At 47.4% G+C, this 14,624-nt stretch overlaps 1 protein-coding gene across 50 annotated transcripts in view; it reads left to right on the top strand.

The window, feature by feature from the left end:
* FANCA (FA complementation group A) overlaps nt 1–14,624 on the top strand; it is an 80,523-nt gene that overhangs the window by 9,844 nt on the left and 56,055 nt on the right. For 41 of the 50 annotated variants that reach the window (XR_013530331.1, XR_013530328.1, XR_013530320.1 and 38 more), the window contains 5 exons: nt 4,322–4,434; nt 6,345–6,427; nt 10,168–10,201; nt 10,670–10,736; nt 13,289–13,401. Coding sequence is in view for 34 of the 50 variants with exons in the window: in XM_078358033.1 (XP_078214159.1) it covers nt 4,322–4,434; nt 6,345–6,427; nt 10,168–10,201; nt 10,670–10,736; nt 13,289–13,401 (410 nt within the window). In the remaining 16 variants the exon portion in view is untranslated. The remainder of the gene's footprint in view (nt 1–4,321; nt 4,435–6,344; nt 6,428–10,167; nt 10,202–10,669; nt 10,737–13,288; nt 13,402–14,624) is intronic. The other 9 variants (XR_013530329.1, XR_013530327.1, XM_078358037.1 and 6 more) reach the window with 2 other exon arrangements.

Here is a 14,624-nt window from a genome sequence, read left to right as displayed (position 1 = left end):
AATGATGACTTAGCAAACCTGAGGAAAACCTATCCTGAGTCAGCAGTGTAGAAAGAAGAGACCCGTTTAGCTTGTTGCCTTGATTGCTAAAAGCTCAAGGATTGGTAGCCTCAGGCTCCTCTGTAGGTAGCGGGTGAAAGACTCAGGAAGCATTGATTGAAAGTCTGGGGAAGGGGCATCTGTAATCTTGGATTTCCTCCCTTTCTCCTCTCCTAAGCCAGCAGAAGGCAGGAGGTTTATGTGTTCTCTAGTTTGGGGAAACTGTGAGGCACAGTGAAAAATAACATACTGGGCCAGGTGCTTGAGGCCAGGAGCTTGAGACCACCCTGATGGACAACATAGCAAGACCCCATCAACATTAAAAAAAGAAAATGCCGTACTGAAACTAGGTGGTGGTGTTACATAGGCTCACATCAGGATATATATATATATGTATATGTATATATGTCTGTATATTTATTCATTTATTTATCTTATTTTTTATTCTTTTTTCCTTTTTTTTTTTGAGATGGAGTTTCGCTGTTGTTACCCAGACTGCAATGGCACGATCTCGGCTCACCGCAACCTCCGCCTTCTGGGTTCAAGCAATTCTCTTGCCTCAGCCTCCTGAGTAGCTGGGATTACAGGCACGCGCCACCATGCCCAGCTAACTTTTGTATTTTTAGTAGAGACGGGGTTTCACCTTGTTGACCAGGATGGTCTCGATCTCTTGACCTCGTGATCCACCCGCCTCAGCCTCCCAAAGTGCTGGGATTATAGGCATGAGCCACCGCTCCTTGGCTCACTGCAACCTCCACCTCCTAGGTTCAAGCCATTCTCCTGCCTCAGCCTCCCGAGTAGCTGGGACTATAGGCGCGTGCCACCATGCCCAGCTAATTTTTGTATTTTTAGTAGAAATGGGGTTTTACCATGTTGACCAGGATGGTCTCGATCTCTTGACCTCATGATCTGCCCGCCTTGGCCTCCCAAAATGCTGGGATTATGGGCATGAGCCACCGTGCCCGACCGATGGATGTATTTTTTGAGATGGAGTCTTGTTCTGTCACCCAGGCTGGATGCAGTGGTGCGATCTTGGCTCACTGCAACTTCCACCTCCCAGGTTCAAGTGATTCTTTCACCTCATCCTCCCAAGTAGCTGGGGTTACAGGTGCCCGCTCCTATGCCCAGCTAATTTTTGTATTTTCAGTAGAGATAGTGTCTTACTGCCTTGGCCAGGCTTGCCTTGAACTCCCGACCTCAGGCAGTCCGCCCACGTCAGCCTCCCAAAGTGCTAGGATTATGTGCGTCAGCTACTGTACCCAGCCTACATCAGGACTGTTTTTTTTTTTTTTTTTTTTGAGTTAGGGTCTTGCTTTGTCTCCCAGGCTGGAGTTCAGACTCACAATCACAACTCACTGCAGCTTTAATCTCCTAGGCTCAAGCAATCCTTCCACTTAACCCTCCCGAGTACCTTGTACTACAGGCATGAGCCAGCATACCTAGCTAATTTAAAATATTTTTGCTTTTTTGAGACAGAATCTCCCTCTGTGGCCAGGCTGAAGTGCGGTGATGTGATCTCGGCTCACTGCAGCTTCCACTTCCCAGCTTTAAGCGATTCTCTTGTCTCAGCCTCCCAAGTAGCTGGGAGTACTGGGGTGCGCCACCACGCCCAGCTAATTTTTGTAGTTTTAGTAGAGATGTGGTTTCACTATGTTGGCCACGCTGGTCTCGATCTCTTGACCTTGTAATCGACCTGCCTTGGCTTCCCAAAGTGCTGGGATTATAGGCATGCACCACTGCACCTGGCCTAAACTATTTTTTAAGATGGAGTTTTGCTTTCACCTAGGCTGGAATGCAGTGGCACGATCTCTACTCACTGCAATCTCTGCCTTTTGGTTTTAAGCAATTATTTGGCCTCAGCCTCCTGAGTAGCTGGGATTACAGATGCCCACCACCATGCCTGGCTAATTTTTGTTTTTGTTTTTGTTTCTGTTTTTAATAGAGACAGGGTTTCACTATGTTGGCCAGTTTGGTCTCAAACTCCTGACGTCATGATTGCCTGCCTTGGCCTCCCAAAGTGCTTGGATTACGGGTGTGAGCCACTGCTCCCTACCTTAACTTTTTTTTTTTTAAGATGGTGTCTCACTCTGTAGCCCAGGCTGGAGTGCAGTGGCATGATCTCGGGTCACTGCAACCTCCATCTCCTGGGTCCCGGTTCAAGCAATTCTCCTATCTCACCCTGTCAAGTAGCTCGGATTACAGGCACGAGCCACCATGTCCAGCTAATTTTTGTAGTTTTTTTAGTAGAGACAGGATTTCACCATGTTGGCCAGTCTGGTCTTGAACTTCTGACTTTGTGATCTGCCGACCTTGGCCTCCCAAAGTGCTGGGATTATAGGTGTGAGCCACTCTGCCTGGCCAAATTTATTTTTATAAAGGCAGGGGGATCTTTTCCTTATACCAAACAATTCAACATGAATTAAAGGACAAAAAATAATGAGTATATAAAAGTACTAGAAGAAATCATGCAAGACATTTTCTTTTTGAGACAGAGTCTTGCTTTATCGCCCAGGCTGGAGTGTGGTTGCGTGATCTTGGCTCACTGCAGCCTCTGCCCCCGCGTTCCAGAGATTGTCTTGTCTTAGTCTTCAGGTAGCTGAGATTACAGGCTCACGCCACCATAGCTGGTTCGTTTTTGTATTTTTAGTAGAGACACGGTTTCGCTATATTGGCCAGGCTTGCCTTCAACTCCTGACCTCAGGTGATCCATCTGACTTGGCCTCCCAAAGTGCTAGGATTACAGGTGTGAGCCACTTCGCATATCCAGGAAGAATATTTTCATAATCTTGAAGTAGGAATGCTTAAATATGACATAAAACCCAGAAGCTGTAAAAGATCAGTAAACTTAATTCCATGAAAAACATGCTTTCTGGCCTGGCACAGTGGCTCACGGCTGCCATCCAGGCACTTTGGGAGGCCGAGTCAGACGGATCACCGTTCAAGACCAGCCTGATTAACATGGTGAAATCTTGTCTTTATTAAAAATATAAATATTAATGGGATGTGATGGCATGTGCCTGTAATCTCAGCTACTCGGGAGGTTGAGGCAGGAGAATTGCTTGAACCTGGGAGGCAGAGGTTACAGTGAGCCGAAATCATGCCGTTGCACTCCAACCTGGGCAACAAGAGTGAAACTTCATCTCCAACAAAAAAAAAAATAAAAGAAAAAGCTGCTTCCTAGTATATACACACCTAATGTCAGAGCACCAAAATCTATGAAGCAAAAATGGGCAGAATCAGAGGGAGAAATAGACATTTCAGCAGTAATAGAGATTTCAATACCCGCTTTCAGTAATAGGTAGAACAAGTCAGATTAACAATGACACAGAAGTTGAAGGCTGCAAACTAGCTGACCTGACTGATGGTCAGTAGTAGCAGAATGCTATTTGTAAGTCCCAGTGCAACAGTCCCCAGGATAGACTGTAAGGTTCAGGCCATGGTCGGGCATGGTGGCTCACGCCTGTAATTCCACCACTTTGGGAGGCCAAGTCGGGCAGATCACCTGAGGTCAGGAGTTACAGACTAGCCTGGCCAACACGGTTAAACCACATCTCTAGTAAAAATACAATAATTGGCTGGGCTTGGTGGCAGGTGCCTGTAATTCCAGCTACTTGGGAGGCTGAGGCAGGAGAATTGCTTCAACCTGGGAGGTAGAAGTTGCTGTGAGCTGAGATCGTGCCATTGCACTCCAGCCTAGACGATGAGCGAAACTGTCTCAGAAAAGTAAAAAAAAAAAGGTTCAGGCCATAAAACAAATAGGAATAAATTTAGAAGGGTTGAAATCGTTCACAATACATTCTCCATCCATAAATGAGTTTACTTAGAATCAACAGCAGAAGGGAATTGGGAAAGGCCACAGTATTTGGAAGTTAAACAGCATACTGTGAAATAATCAGTGGGTCAAAGAAATCACAAGGGAAGTGAGAAAATAATGTGAGGTTTGGCGCAGCAGCTCGACCTAGTAATCCCAGAGCTTTGGAAGGCCTGGGTGAGTCTTTGAGCCTAGGAGTTTGAGAGCAGCTTGGGCAAAGTAGTAAGACGTCCAGCTGGGTGTGGTGGTACATGCCTGTTGTCCCAGCTACTCAGTAGGCTAAAGGGTAAGTATTACTTGAGCCTGGGAGGTTGAGGCTGCAGTGGGCTGTCATGGCATCACTGCACTCCTGCCTGGGTGAAGTGAAAATCTGTCTCAAAAAAAAACAAAAAACAAAAACAGAAAGCAAAAATTACTACGTAATGATGGGATTGAGTTGACCCAGGCATCCTTATCCGTGTTTGTCTCCAGCCATCCCGACATGCGTGCTGTGGGAGCGTGGCTATTTAGGAACCTGTGCTGCCTCTGTGAACAGATAGAAGCATCCTGCCAGCATGACGATGTCGCCAGGGCCATGCTTTCTGGTATGTTCACGACAAGACGTGCGTTCTTGGGTAAAACTCATTTTGATCAGTCATAACATGCCTTTTGCTATCATGAGCTCTGGGAAGCAGAACAGCCTCTCTCTACCCGTGTCCGTGGGGACCTGGCGTGACAACCTCCCAGTCTGAGCCTGTTGTGGGTTCGCGTTTAACTTGACTTGCAGAAATACTAGTAAGTTGGCCCATTGCCTTGTGTTAAGTATTTCCATGCACCTTCTCATAAAGTGACCCCCGTTGCCTCTGTTCTGAACCAGCAGACCCTTGCTTTGACAGTAATTCCTGAGGATGGACATTAGGAGAAAACTTAGGACTATAATGTTCCCCACAAACTAAGAAGGTGCCGGGAGACCAGAGAATGGCTTGGACGAGTGCATCTTAATGAGTAGTCGGGTTTGTCAGACTTACATCCAGGGCTTTTCCGGACAGCGGCAGGAGACCCCATCTCCGAGTCTCCCTTTTGGGCTGACGTTCTGGCTCTTTGCTTGCTGTGTTGAGCGATGAGACTATTTTCCTTGTTGAATTCTCAGATTCTCTCCAGGATGTTTGGGTTCTCAGGGATACCTACTGATGACACCTACAGATAAAAATTAGATGAGAAACTCACTTGTCAGGTAGCTTGTGGGTTTTTCCCTTTGCAAAAGACATTCTTTTTTCCTAAAATTTCTTGGTGGTATGAGCGACTTAGCATTCCTGAGCTCCTATAATCTGGTCCCAGATGGGTTAAATTACATTTAGAAAATTGTTCTGATTTTGGTCCTCTTGATCTTAATTTTTAAAAAGCTATGAATTCGTTTCCTCCCCCATGATGTTCCTCAGAATAGGATGCTTCTGGGTTCCTCTAGACCGTCTAATATTGGAGATTGGCGGGCAAGATGATCTGTAAGATCTCCCTTGGAAGCTACTTTTCTTAGAAAAAAAATTCAGCGGGGCATGGTGGCTCACACCTGTAATCAATTCTAGCATTTTGGGAGGCTGAGATGAATGGATCACAACGTCAGGAATTCAAGACCAGCCTGGCCCAGATGGTGAACTCTGTCTCTATTAAAAATATAAAAATTAGGCCAGGCATGGTGGCTCATGCCTGTAATCACAGCACTTTGGGAGGCCAAGGCGGGCGGATCACGAGGTCAGGAGATCGAGACCGTCCTGGCCAGCATGGTGAAACCCCATCTCTCTTAAAAATACAAAAATTAGTTGGGTGTGGTGGCGTTTGCCTATAATCCCAGCTACTCGGGAAGCTGAAGAAGGAGAATCACTTGAACCAGGGAGTCGGAGATTGCAGTGAGCCGAGTGCTCCATTGCACTCCAGCCTGGATGACAGTGAGACTCTGTCTCAAAAAAAAGAAAAAAAAAGGGGGGGTGGGTGCAGGTGTGTGTGTATGTGTGATACACACATACACACACACATATACACACATACGTGTGTGTGTGTGTGTGTGTATGTGTAAATTAGCTGGGCGTGGTGGTAGATGCCTATACTCCCAACTACTCGAGAGGCTGAGACAGGAGAATCATTATAACCTGGACGGCAGAGGTTATAGTGAACTAAGATAGCACCACTGTACTCCAGCCTGGGCAACAGAGTGAGATTCCGTCTCTAAAAAAAAAAGAAAAAAATGCTTACTATAAACTTGATTCATTATAAGTATTTCCCTTTCAAATAGAATTGCAAGAGGAAAAATCTGGGTCATCTAAGGGTTCTGATTGGTTGGGTTTGGTGAATGCCTGTGTGCCTGTGCAGGGTTCCCCTCAGGTTAGGAGCAGCTCACAGGTGTCCTGGTTGGCCCAAGCCATATGCACACCCACCCCTCTGAAGTAGATGGTCTGTGCGATTCACAGTTGCGTGGAGACCATGATATATATATAAATGCTTTGGTTTTGTGGTTTTTCAGATTTTGTGCAAATGTTTGTTTTGAGGGGATTTCAGAAAAACTCAGATCTGAGAAGAACTGTGGAGCCTGAAAAAGTGTCCCAGGTAGGAGGAAAAAGAAAGTGAAGAGTTTGGAGAATTGACCTCCTGAAAATAGGCTGCATCCTAAAGAGCAGTCCTTACCCCAGTGTTCAGCTGTGTCTATGTATTTCCTCATTAGAACGTGTTATTTGTGTGTATCTATGGGTACATGTAATACTTGTTGTGCATAGAACGTGTAATGACCAAGTGAGGGTGTTTAGAGTATCCATCACCTCGAGTATTTATCATTTCTGTGTGTTGGCAACGTTTCAAACACTCCAGTTTTTTTTGTAATATACGTTTTTTTTTTTTTTCTTTTTCTTTTTTTTTTATAAAGACGGGTTTCAACCGGGCGTGGTGGCTCACGCCTGTAATCCCAGCACTTTGGGAGGCCGAGGCGGGTGGATCACGAAGTCAAGAGATCAAGACCATCCTGGTCAACATGGTGAAACCCCGTCTCTACTAAAAATACAAAAAATTAGCTGGGCATGGAGGCATGTGCCTGTAATCCCAGCTACTCAGGAGGCTGAGGCGGGAGAATTGCCTGAACCCAGGAGGTGGAGGTTGCAGTGAGCCAAGATCGCGCCATTGCACTCCAGCCTGGGTAACAAGAGCAAAACTCCGTCTCAAAAAAAAAAATAAAGAAAGACGGGTTTCACCATGTTGGTCAGACTGGTCTGGAACTCCCGACCTCCGGTGATCCGCCTGCCGTGGCCTCCAAAGTGCTTGGATTACAGGCGTGAGCAACCGCGCCCGGCCTGTAATACGCATTGTTACCTATTGCCACATTGCTCTGCTATGGAACATTAGAACTTCTTCTAACTGTGTGTTTGTACCCGTTAACCAACTCTTCCTTCCCCCACCCCATATACACGTCCCATCTCTGGTGTGTCTCATTCCACTCTCTACCTCCACAAGATCCACTTTTTTTTTTTTTTTTTTTTTTTTGGTAGATGGAGTCTTTCTTGTTCTGTCGGCAGGCTGGAGTGCAGTGGCACGATTCCGGCTCACTGCAACTTCTGTTTTCCGGTTTCAAGCAATTCTTCTTGCCTCAGCCTCCTGAGTAGCTGGGACTACAGGCATCTACCACCAGTCCTGGCTAAATTTTTTTGTATTTTTAGTAGAGACAGGGTTTCACCATGTTGGCCAGGATGGTCTCAATCTCTTGAGCTCGTGATCCGCCTGCCTTGGCCTCCCAAAGTGCTGGAATTACAGGCGTGAGCCACCGCGCCTGGCCAAGACCCTCTGTCTAACTCCCTCATATGAGTGATATAACACGCAATATTTGCCCTTTTGTGCCTGGCTCATTTCACCTAATATAATGGCCTTCAGGTTCCATTCCTTTTGCTGTGAATGACAGAATTTTACTTAAAAAAAAATTTGCTGAGGCTGGACTCAGTGGCTCACGCCTGTGATCCCATCACTTCAGGAGGCCAAGGCAGGTGGATCCCCTGAGATCAGGAGTTCAAGACCTGCCAAACCAACGTGGTGAAACCACCCTCTACTAAAAATACAAAAAAATTAGCCAGCTGTGGTGGTGCATGCTTGTAGTCCCAGCTACAGGCAAGGAGGCAGGAGAATCACTTTAACCTTGGAGGTGGAGGTTGCACTGTGACGAGAATGTATCCCTGCGCTCCAGCCTGGGCAACATGAGACTCCATCAAAGCTGAATAGCATTCCATTGTGTGTATATATCATGCCCAGCTAATTCTTTATTTTTAGTAGAGATGGGATTTCACCATTTTGGTCAGGATGATCACGAACTCCTGACTTGTGATCTGCCCGCCTCGGCCTCCCAAAGTGCTGGGATTACAGGCACGAGCCACTGCACCCAGTCCTTTTTAGTTTAGTATGGTCCCATTTGTCTTTTTTTTTTTGCCTGTGCCTATGAGGTCTTAGCCCTAAAATCTTTGCTCAGAGCAGTGTCCTGAAGTGTTACCCCTACGTTTCTCCTTGTCATTTCATAGTTTTGGGACTTAATGTAAGTCTTTATCCGTTTTGAGTTGATTGTCGTATATAGTGAGAGATGTGGGTTCTGTTTCGTTCTCTATATAGATTACCAGTTTTCCCAGCACTTAGTTAATTTTTTTGGAGACAGAGTGTTGCTCTGCCACCCAGGCTGAGTTGCAGTGGCTCGATTTTGGCTCACTGCAACCTCCACCTCCCAGGATGAAGTGATCCTCCTGCCCTCAGCCTCCCGGGTAGCTGGGAATACAGGCGCCTGCCACCACGCCTGGATAATTTTTTTGTATTTTTAGTAGAGATGATGTTTCGTCATATTGGCTATGGTGGTCTCAAACTCCTGAACTCAGGTGATCCGCCTGCCTTGACCCTTCAAAGTGCTGGGATTACAAGCTGGAGCCACTGTGCCCGGCCTCCCAACACCATTTTCCACTTTTTTGGACGGTCTGTTCCTTCCCTCACGTATCCTTTTGAAATTTTTGTCTAAAATGAGCTGGCTGTGGCCAGGCATGGTGGCTCATGCCTGTAAACCCAGCATTTTGGGAGGCCAAGGTGGGTGGATTACCTGAGGTCAGGAGTTTGAGACCAACCTGGCCAGCATGGTGAAACCCTGTCTGTACTAAAAATATAAAAAATTAGCTGGGTGTAGTGGCACACACCTGTAGTCCCAGCTACTTAGGAGGCTGAGGCAGAAGAATCACTTAAACCCAGGAGGTGGAGGTTGCTGTGAGCCAAGATCCCACTGTTGCATTCCAGCATGGGTGACAGAGCAAGACTCCTCAAAAAAAAAATTAAGAAAAGCAGTGAGTTGACTATAAAGTTACGGATTTATTTCTGGATTCTCTGTTCTGTTTCTTTGGTCTGTGTGTTTACATCAGCATCGTGCTGTTTTCATTTCTATAGCTTTGTAATATATTTTGACGTCAGGCAATGTGATGTCTACAGCTTTGTCCTTTTCACTCAGGATTGCTTTGGTTATCTGTATTCTTTTTTTGGTTCCATGTGAATTTTAGAATCTATTTTCTATTTCTGTGAAGAATATTAGTGGTATTTTGATAGAGATTGCATTGAATCTGTAGATTGCCTTGGGTACCTCCCACATTTTCATTCCCTTTCGGATGTTCCTGAGCCAGGGCTCCCATTTTGCCTATACTGCAGTCTGTGGGCTTTGAGGAAGCCTGTTTTATTGTTGCCATGAGTTGCTCCCTGTGTAGTAGTATGCTTTAAATCCAGAAGGTGTAAGAAGGGAAATGGGCAGCGATACCTTCTCTCCATCTCCTGGCTCCGGAGGTGTTGAGGGTGAAAGGCTTTAGTTCCACAGCCCAGAATCAAGGCCTGTGTTCTCCTGTCTTCACCAAGTACTTCAGCAAAACGCTGTGCCTTCGAAAGTCAGTGTCCTGCCCAGCCCTAGGTTCACGGCCTCAGGCTGTGTCCAGAGCAGTCCTGAGTAATTCCAGAGAGTTTGGCCTTTTTTCTCTGTCTGGTTCCCTTCAGTATTGGGATAATTTCTAGGTATACGAGGAAGTTTTAAAAGTTGGCCTCTTTGGTAAGTCAGTTTCTTACTTTACTTTATTTTTATTTATTTTTTATTTTTTTTTTTTTAAAGACAGTATTTCACCCAGTTGGTCAGGCTGGTCTTGATCTCCCAACCTCAGGTGATCCTCCCGCCTTGGCCTCCAAAGTGCTTGGATTACAGGCGTGAGCCACCACGCCCAGTCCCTTACTTTACTTTAGAATAACAAATGTTAATTCTCTTGTGTGAAAATTACAAAGTGATGGTGACTCACGCTCTGTTCCGACAGGTCGCAGTTGATGTGCTGCAGAGAATGCTGATTTGTAAGTTTATTGCTTGTGGCCCAGTTTGTAAATGACTTAGTTTGCTTTTAAACAGTTCTGACAGTTTTCTGTCTTTCCACGTGAAGTATTTCTCCTCTGTATGTTTCACCCTGTAGAGTCCTGGTACTGGAATGCCCTTGTTTTGGTTGTAATCTCATATGAATTTACCTTTTACTTCTTATTCTGGCTTCCAATTCCTCGTGGCTTTAGATTTCATTTTCAGAGCTGTGAAGGCATACCATGTTAATCTGTGGTTACGAGGGAAGCGTTTTATTTTCTCTCTGTTTTCATTAACTTTAAAGGCTTACAGATTGCAGTAGCACTGAGGGAGGGCACTGAGAAGTCTTGATGGATGTGGGCCCTGTTGGGGGTTGGACATTGATGTGTTGTCTGAAGGCACCTGGGGACTGTTTCTGGTGGAGCGTCACTGTGCTGATGTCTGTTTTCTGTTCCTGGCTCTGTCATCAGTTGCACTTGAGGCTTTAGCTGCTGGAGTACAGGAGGAGTCCTCCACCCACAAGACCTTGAGGTGCTGGTATGTTCCTGAGGGCGGCCTGCCTGAGGGCAGCGGGGCGGTTCCTGCTACGTTAAAAAGCCAAGATATCCCACTCTTGAGCACACTTCCTCTGCCAGTTATGATAACACGTGTGAGGAGAAGGTGACATTGGGAGAGCCCTGGGGTGCTCTAGTCAGCCTTTTCCCTATGAGGATGAGGTTGGAAGGGGCGCCCCACTGCAGGAGCCTGTTCGCCTCTGGAAGTCCTGCACCAACGCTTTGTCCCACTCAGTGTGCCCCGGTGACCTCCTCCCCTGTCTGGAGTCTCCCCTTGCTCTTCCTTCCCGAGGTGTCGTCCAGGCTCTAGAGTTCACCCTGCCTCTCAGGGCCCCCCACGTTTCTAGAACACACTGTAGCCATGCCTCTATGGACTTTTAAACTCTACCTGCCCTCCACGGGTCCTGCTCAGATTCACAGGAGTCTAAGCTTTGCCCTATTTGCCTTTTCTTTCCATGGCTCTGTAGAGATGCGCAGTTACCCTTACAGATGGGGAGGCGAAAGCTGAGGGGTAGGGGCTTGGCAGACGGTGGATGTTCGGGTTTGGTGGAAATGGGGCTCTGGGGTTTACTTTCCTCGAATGTTGACGGGGGACCTTGAAGTGAAGTCTTCAGAAACCATCAGAATTCCCCACCGTTTCCAGGCCTCGTCAGCCTTTTCATCCTTTGATAGTTTTGCTCATTTCCCTCCCTCACAGTGACTAATTGCTTAATTAAATAGGTTGTACACTTTGGTACTTTTATTGAAACAGTGAATAAAGCACTGCATGATTTTCTGAATGTTTACGTGTGTATCAGCTTGGGCTGCTGTAACAAAGTGCCAGAGACTGCGTGTGGGTGCAGATGTGTTCTCACAGCTGTGGAGGCTAGAAGTTGGAGGTCGGGGTGCCACCAAGGTTGGGTTCTGGTGAGGACCCTCTTCCTGGCTTTCAGGAGGCCTCCTTTTTCTGTGTCCTTACGAGGTAGAGAGGGGGAGAGCAAGCCCTCTGTCTTACCAGGGCGGTCATCTCATCGTGAGGGCCCCACTTTCAGGACCTCATTGCCTAGGCCCTCAAATTACTTGACACTGAGAGATGGGGCTTCACTAGAGGAACCTTGTGGGGATACAGTTTAGTCTTGGCTGTGGAAGTGCGTGTTTTTATAATCCGGGTGATAAGATTACTTACACTGGTGGCCTGAGAGTCAGAGAACAACCACTGACCTGCTGCTTTTTACCTTTTGCAAATAGTTGCTAATATTTTATTTAATTTTGAGGTGGAGTTTCGCTCTTGTCCAGGCTGGCATGCAATGGCGTAATTGCACCTCCCTGCAGCCTCTGCCTCCCAGGTTCAATCAGTGCTCCTGCTTCACCCTTCCAAGTAGCTGGGATTACAGACTTGCACCACCACACCTGCTGAAAGCCTGTAATTTTGTATTTTGTATTTTTAGTAGGAACGGTGTTTCACCATATTGGTCAGGCTGGTCTCAAACTCCTGACCTCAAGTACACCCACCTTGGCCTCCCAAAGTGCTGGGATTACAGGTGTGAGTCACCGCACCCAGCCCGCCAATACTTTAAAATTGGACCTCCTCTAACAGTCTGGGTGGCCAGCTTCCCTTACACACTGAGGGCTGTGGTGTCCCAAAGCCGTGCCCCATGTGGAAGGACAGCGGGCTGAAAAGTACATCTCCATGATGTCCCCACCCTGTTGTGTGAGTATCTTGAGTCTGCACATAGCTGATGCCGTCTTGTCAGGTGTGTGACCAGGGGCAGCTCACTGGTCTGGAGTGGATAGGACTTAATAATTTTCTTACCTGGGTAATCGGCATATAGTGCCCCTTGCTGGTTGCAGGTTGTAAGCCTCGAAAGAGGTACTGGGGTTGGTCTGGTGGTCTCTGTAGGTCTACTGGGCTGTGAGACGCTAGCAGACCTCAAGTGCTCTTGACATCTGGCTCCATGACCCTATTCAACCCCAGAACATCCTGTTCTCTCACTCAAGTGGCTCAGGAAACCATAGTCCCTTCCAGTCCTTCCTCATCCTCATGGATGGTGCTGGCCTCAGCCCCTGTCGTGACTGCAGTGCTTGAGGCCCTGTGTGCTGGGCTCTGCATGTAAGGCTTGGCATGACCCTTTGAAGGAGTTCTATTTTGCAGAGGGTGCTGCTGAGGACCCGAGGGTGGGCTCTTCACTCGAGGCTTGGCATGAGCATTTGGGGGAGGGAGTTCCATTTCATAGAGTTCCACGGAGGTGTCCCCTTCGGTGGGCTCCCGCTGCTCTGCTCCAGGGTGCGGTGCGCCCTGCCCTTCCCAACCTGTTTCTTTCTCCTGCTTCCTCCGCTGCTCTGCTCCATGGGTTTTGCCATTGCTTTGTCTCCTTTCTGGTTGAAATGCCACCTCCTTGGATTCAGTTTCAAGGCTGTGGTTATAGTAGCCTGGCCCAGAAAGCCCCTTCCTTGCTTAAAGGAGGGATGGGCCTGAGGCACACTTTGTGCTGGGACTGATGGGTGGTGTGCAGGGCACCCTCCCTTTTCTCAGCCCTCTTTCTGCTGCATTGGCAGGTTCAGCGTGTTCAGCGGACACACGCTTGGCAGTGTAATTTCCACAGATTCTCAGAAGAGGTTTTTCGGTCAAACCCTGACTCAGATACTCACCCACAGCCCCGTGCTGAAAGGTAGGCCTAGCGCAGAGGCTGCCCTGTCACTACTCAGTTTGGGGATGCTGTTTCATTGTTGCCTTGGTAACTGATGGGAAATGCCAGGAACTCTGGGACCACTTTCGAGTCTCTGTTTTCAACCAGAGATTGGGTCCTGAGATGCCTGAGATTGTTACTAAATATCCTTTCACCTGAAAGAAACACATTCTTACAAGAAAATGCAGAATTGGCCAGGCATGGTGGCTCACATCTGTAATCCCAGCACTTTGGGAAGCTGAGGCGGGTGGATCACGAGGTCAAGAGATCAAGACCATCCTTGCCAATATGGTAAAACCCCGTTTCTACTAAAAATACAAAAAAATTAGCCGGGTCTGGTGGCGTGCACCTGTAGTCCCAGCTGCTCAGGAGGCTGAGGCTGGAGAATTGTTTGAACCTGGGAGGTGGAGGATGCAGTGAGGTGAGATTGCACTGCTACACTACTGCTGGGGTGACAGAGACTCCATCTCAAAAAAAAAGAAAATTCAGAATCATGAGTGGACAGAAGAATGTCTTTTTTTGTTTGTTTGAGAGGGAGTCTTACTCTGTTGCCCATGCTGGAGTGCAGTGGTGTGATCTCGGCTCACTGCTACTTCCGCCTCCCAGGTTCAGGTGATGCGTGTGTCTCAGCTTCCCGAGTAGCCGGAAATATAGGTACACACCACATGCCAGGTTAATTTTTTGTATTTTTAGTAGAGATGGGGTTTCACCTTGTTGGCCAGGCTGGCCTCGAACTCCTGACTTCAGGAACTCCTGATCCGCCTGCCTCAGCCTCCCAAAGTGTTGGGATTATCGGCGTGAGCCATCGCCCCCAGCCTAAAATAGAAATACCTTTAACGTGAAACATTTCAGTGGTGTTTTTCTAAACAGATTGTTTAAAAACGTAGTTCTCGAAATGCCACGATTCTGTCTTAAAATGTTATATAAGCACGTTCTCATGCAGGTTTGCCCAGTGTTCCCAGCAGACATTCCACAGAGTATGCTGGGGGCCCACTGCTTCTGCCCTGAGAGGCCAGAGTTGCTTCAGTCAAGTCTCTAGGGATTTGTGCTTGACATGCTGTGATTGCTGTCTAGTCTTGTAAAATGTGGCCATGCACATTCTCCTACTGGAACACCTGATCACCCAGCACAACCCACATTGTCTTCTGCTGGCTGCCTTTGCCTTGCTGTGACTGTGTCATGTTCTCAGCTAGACTGGGTGGCAC

This window comes from Callithrix jacchus, chromosome 20 (genome assembly GCF_049354715.1).
Source record: "Callithrix jacchus isolate 240 chromosome 20, calJac240_pri, whole genome shotgun sequence".
Classification (NCBI taxonomy): domain Eukaryota; kingdom Metazoa; phylum Chordata; class Mammalia; order Primates; family Cebidae; genus Callithrix; species Callithrix jacchus.
This window is presented reverse-complemented; position numbering and strand designations above follow the sequence as displayed.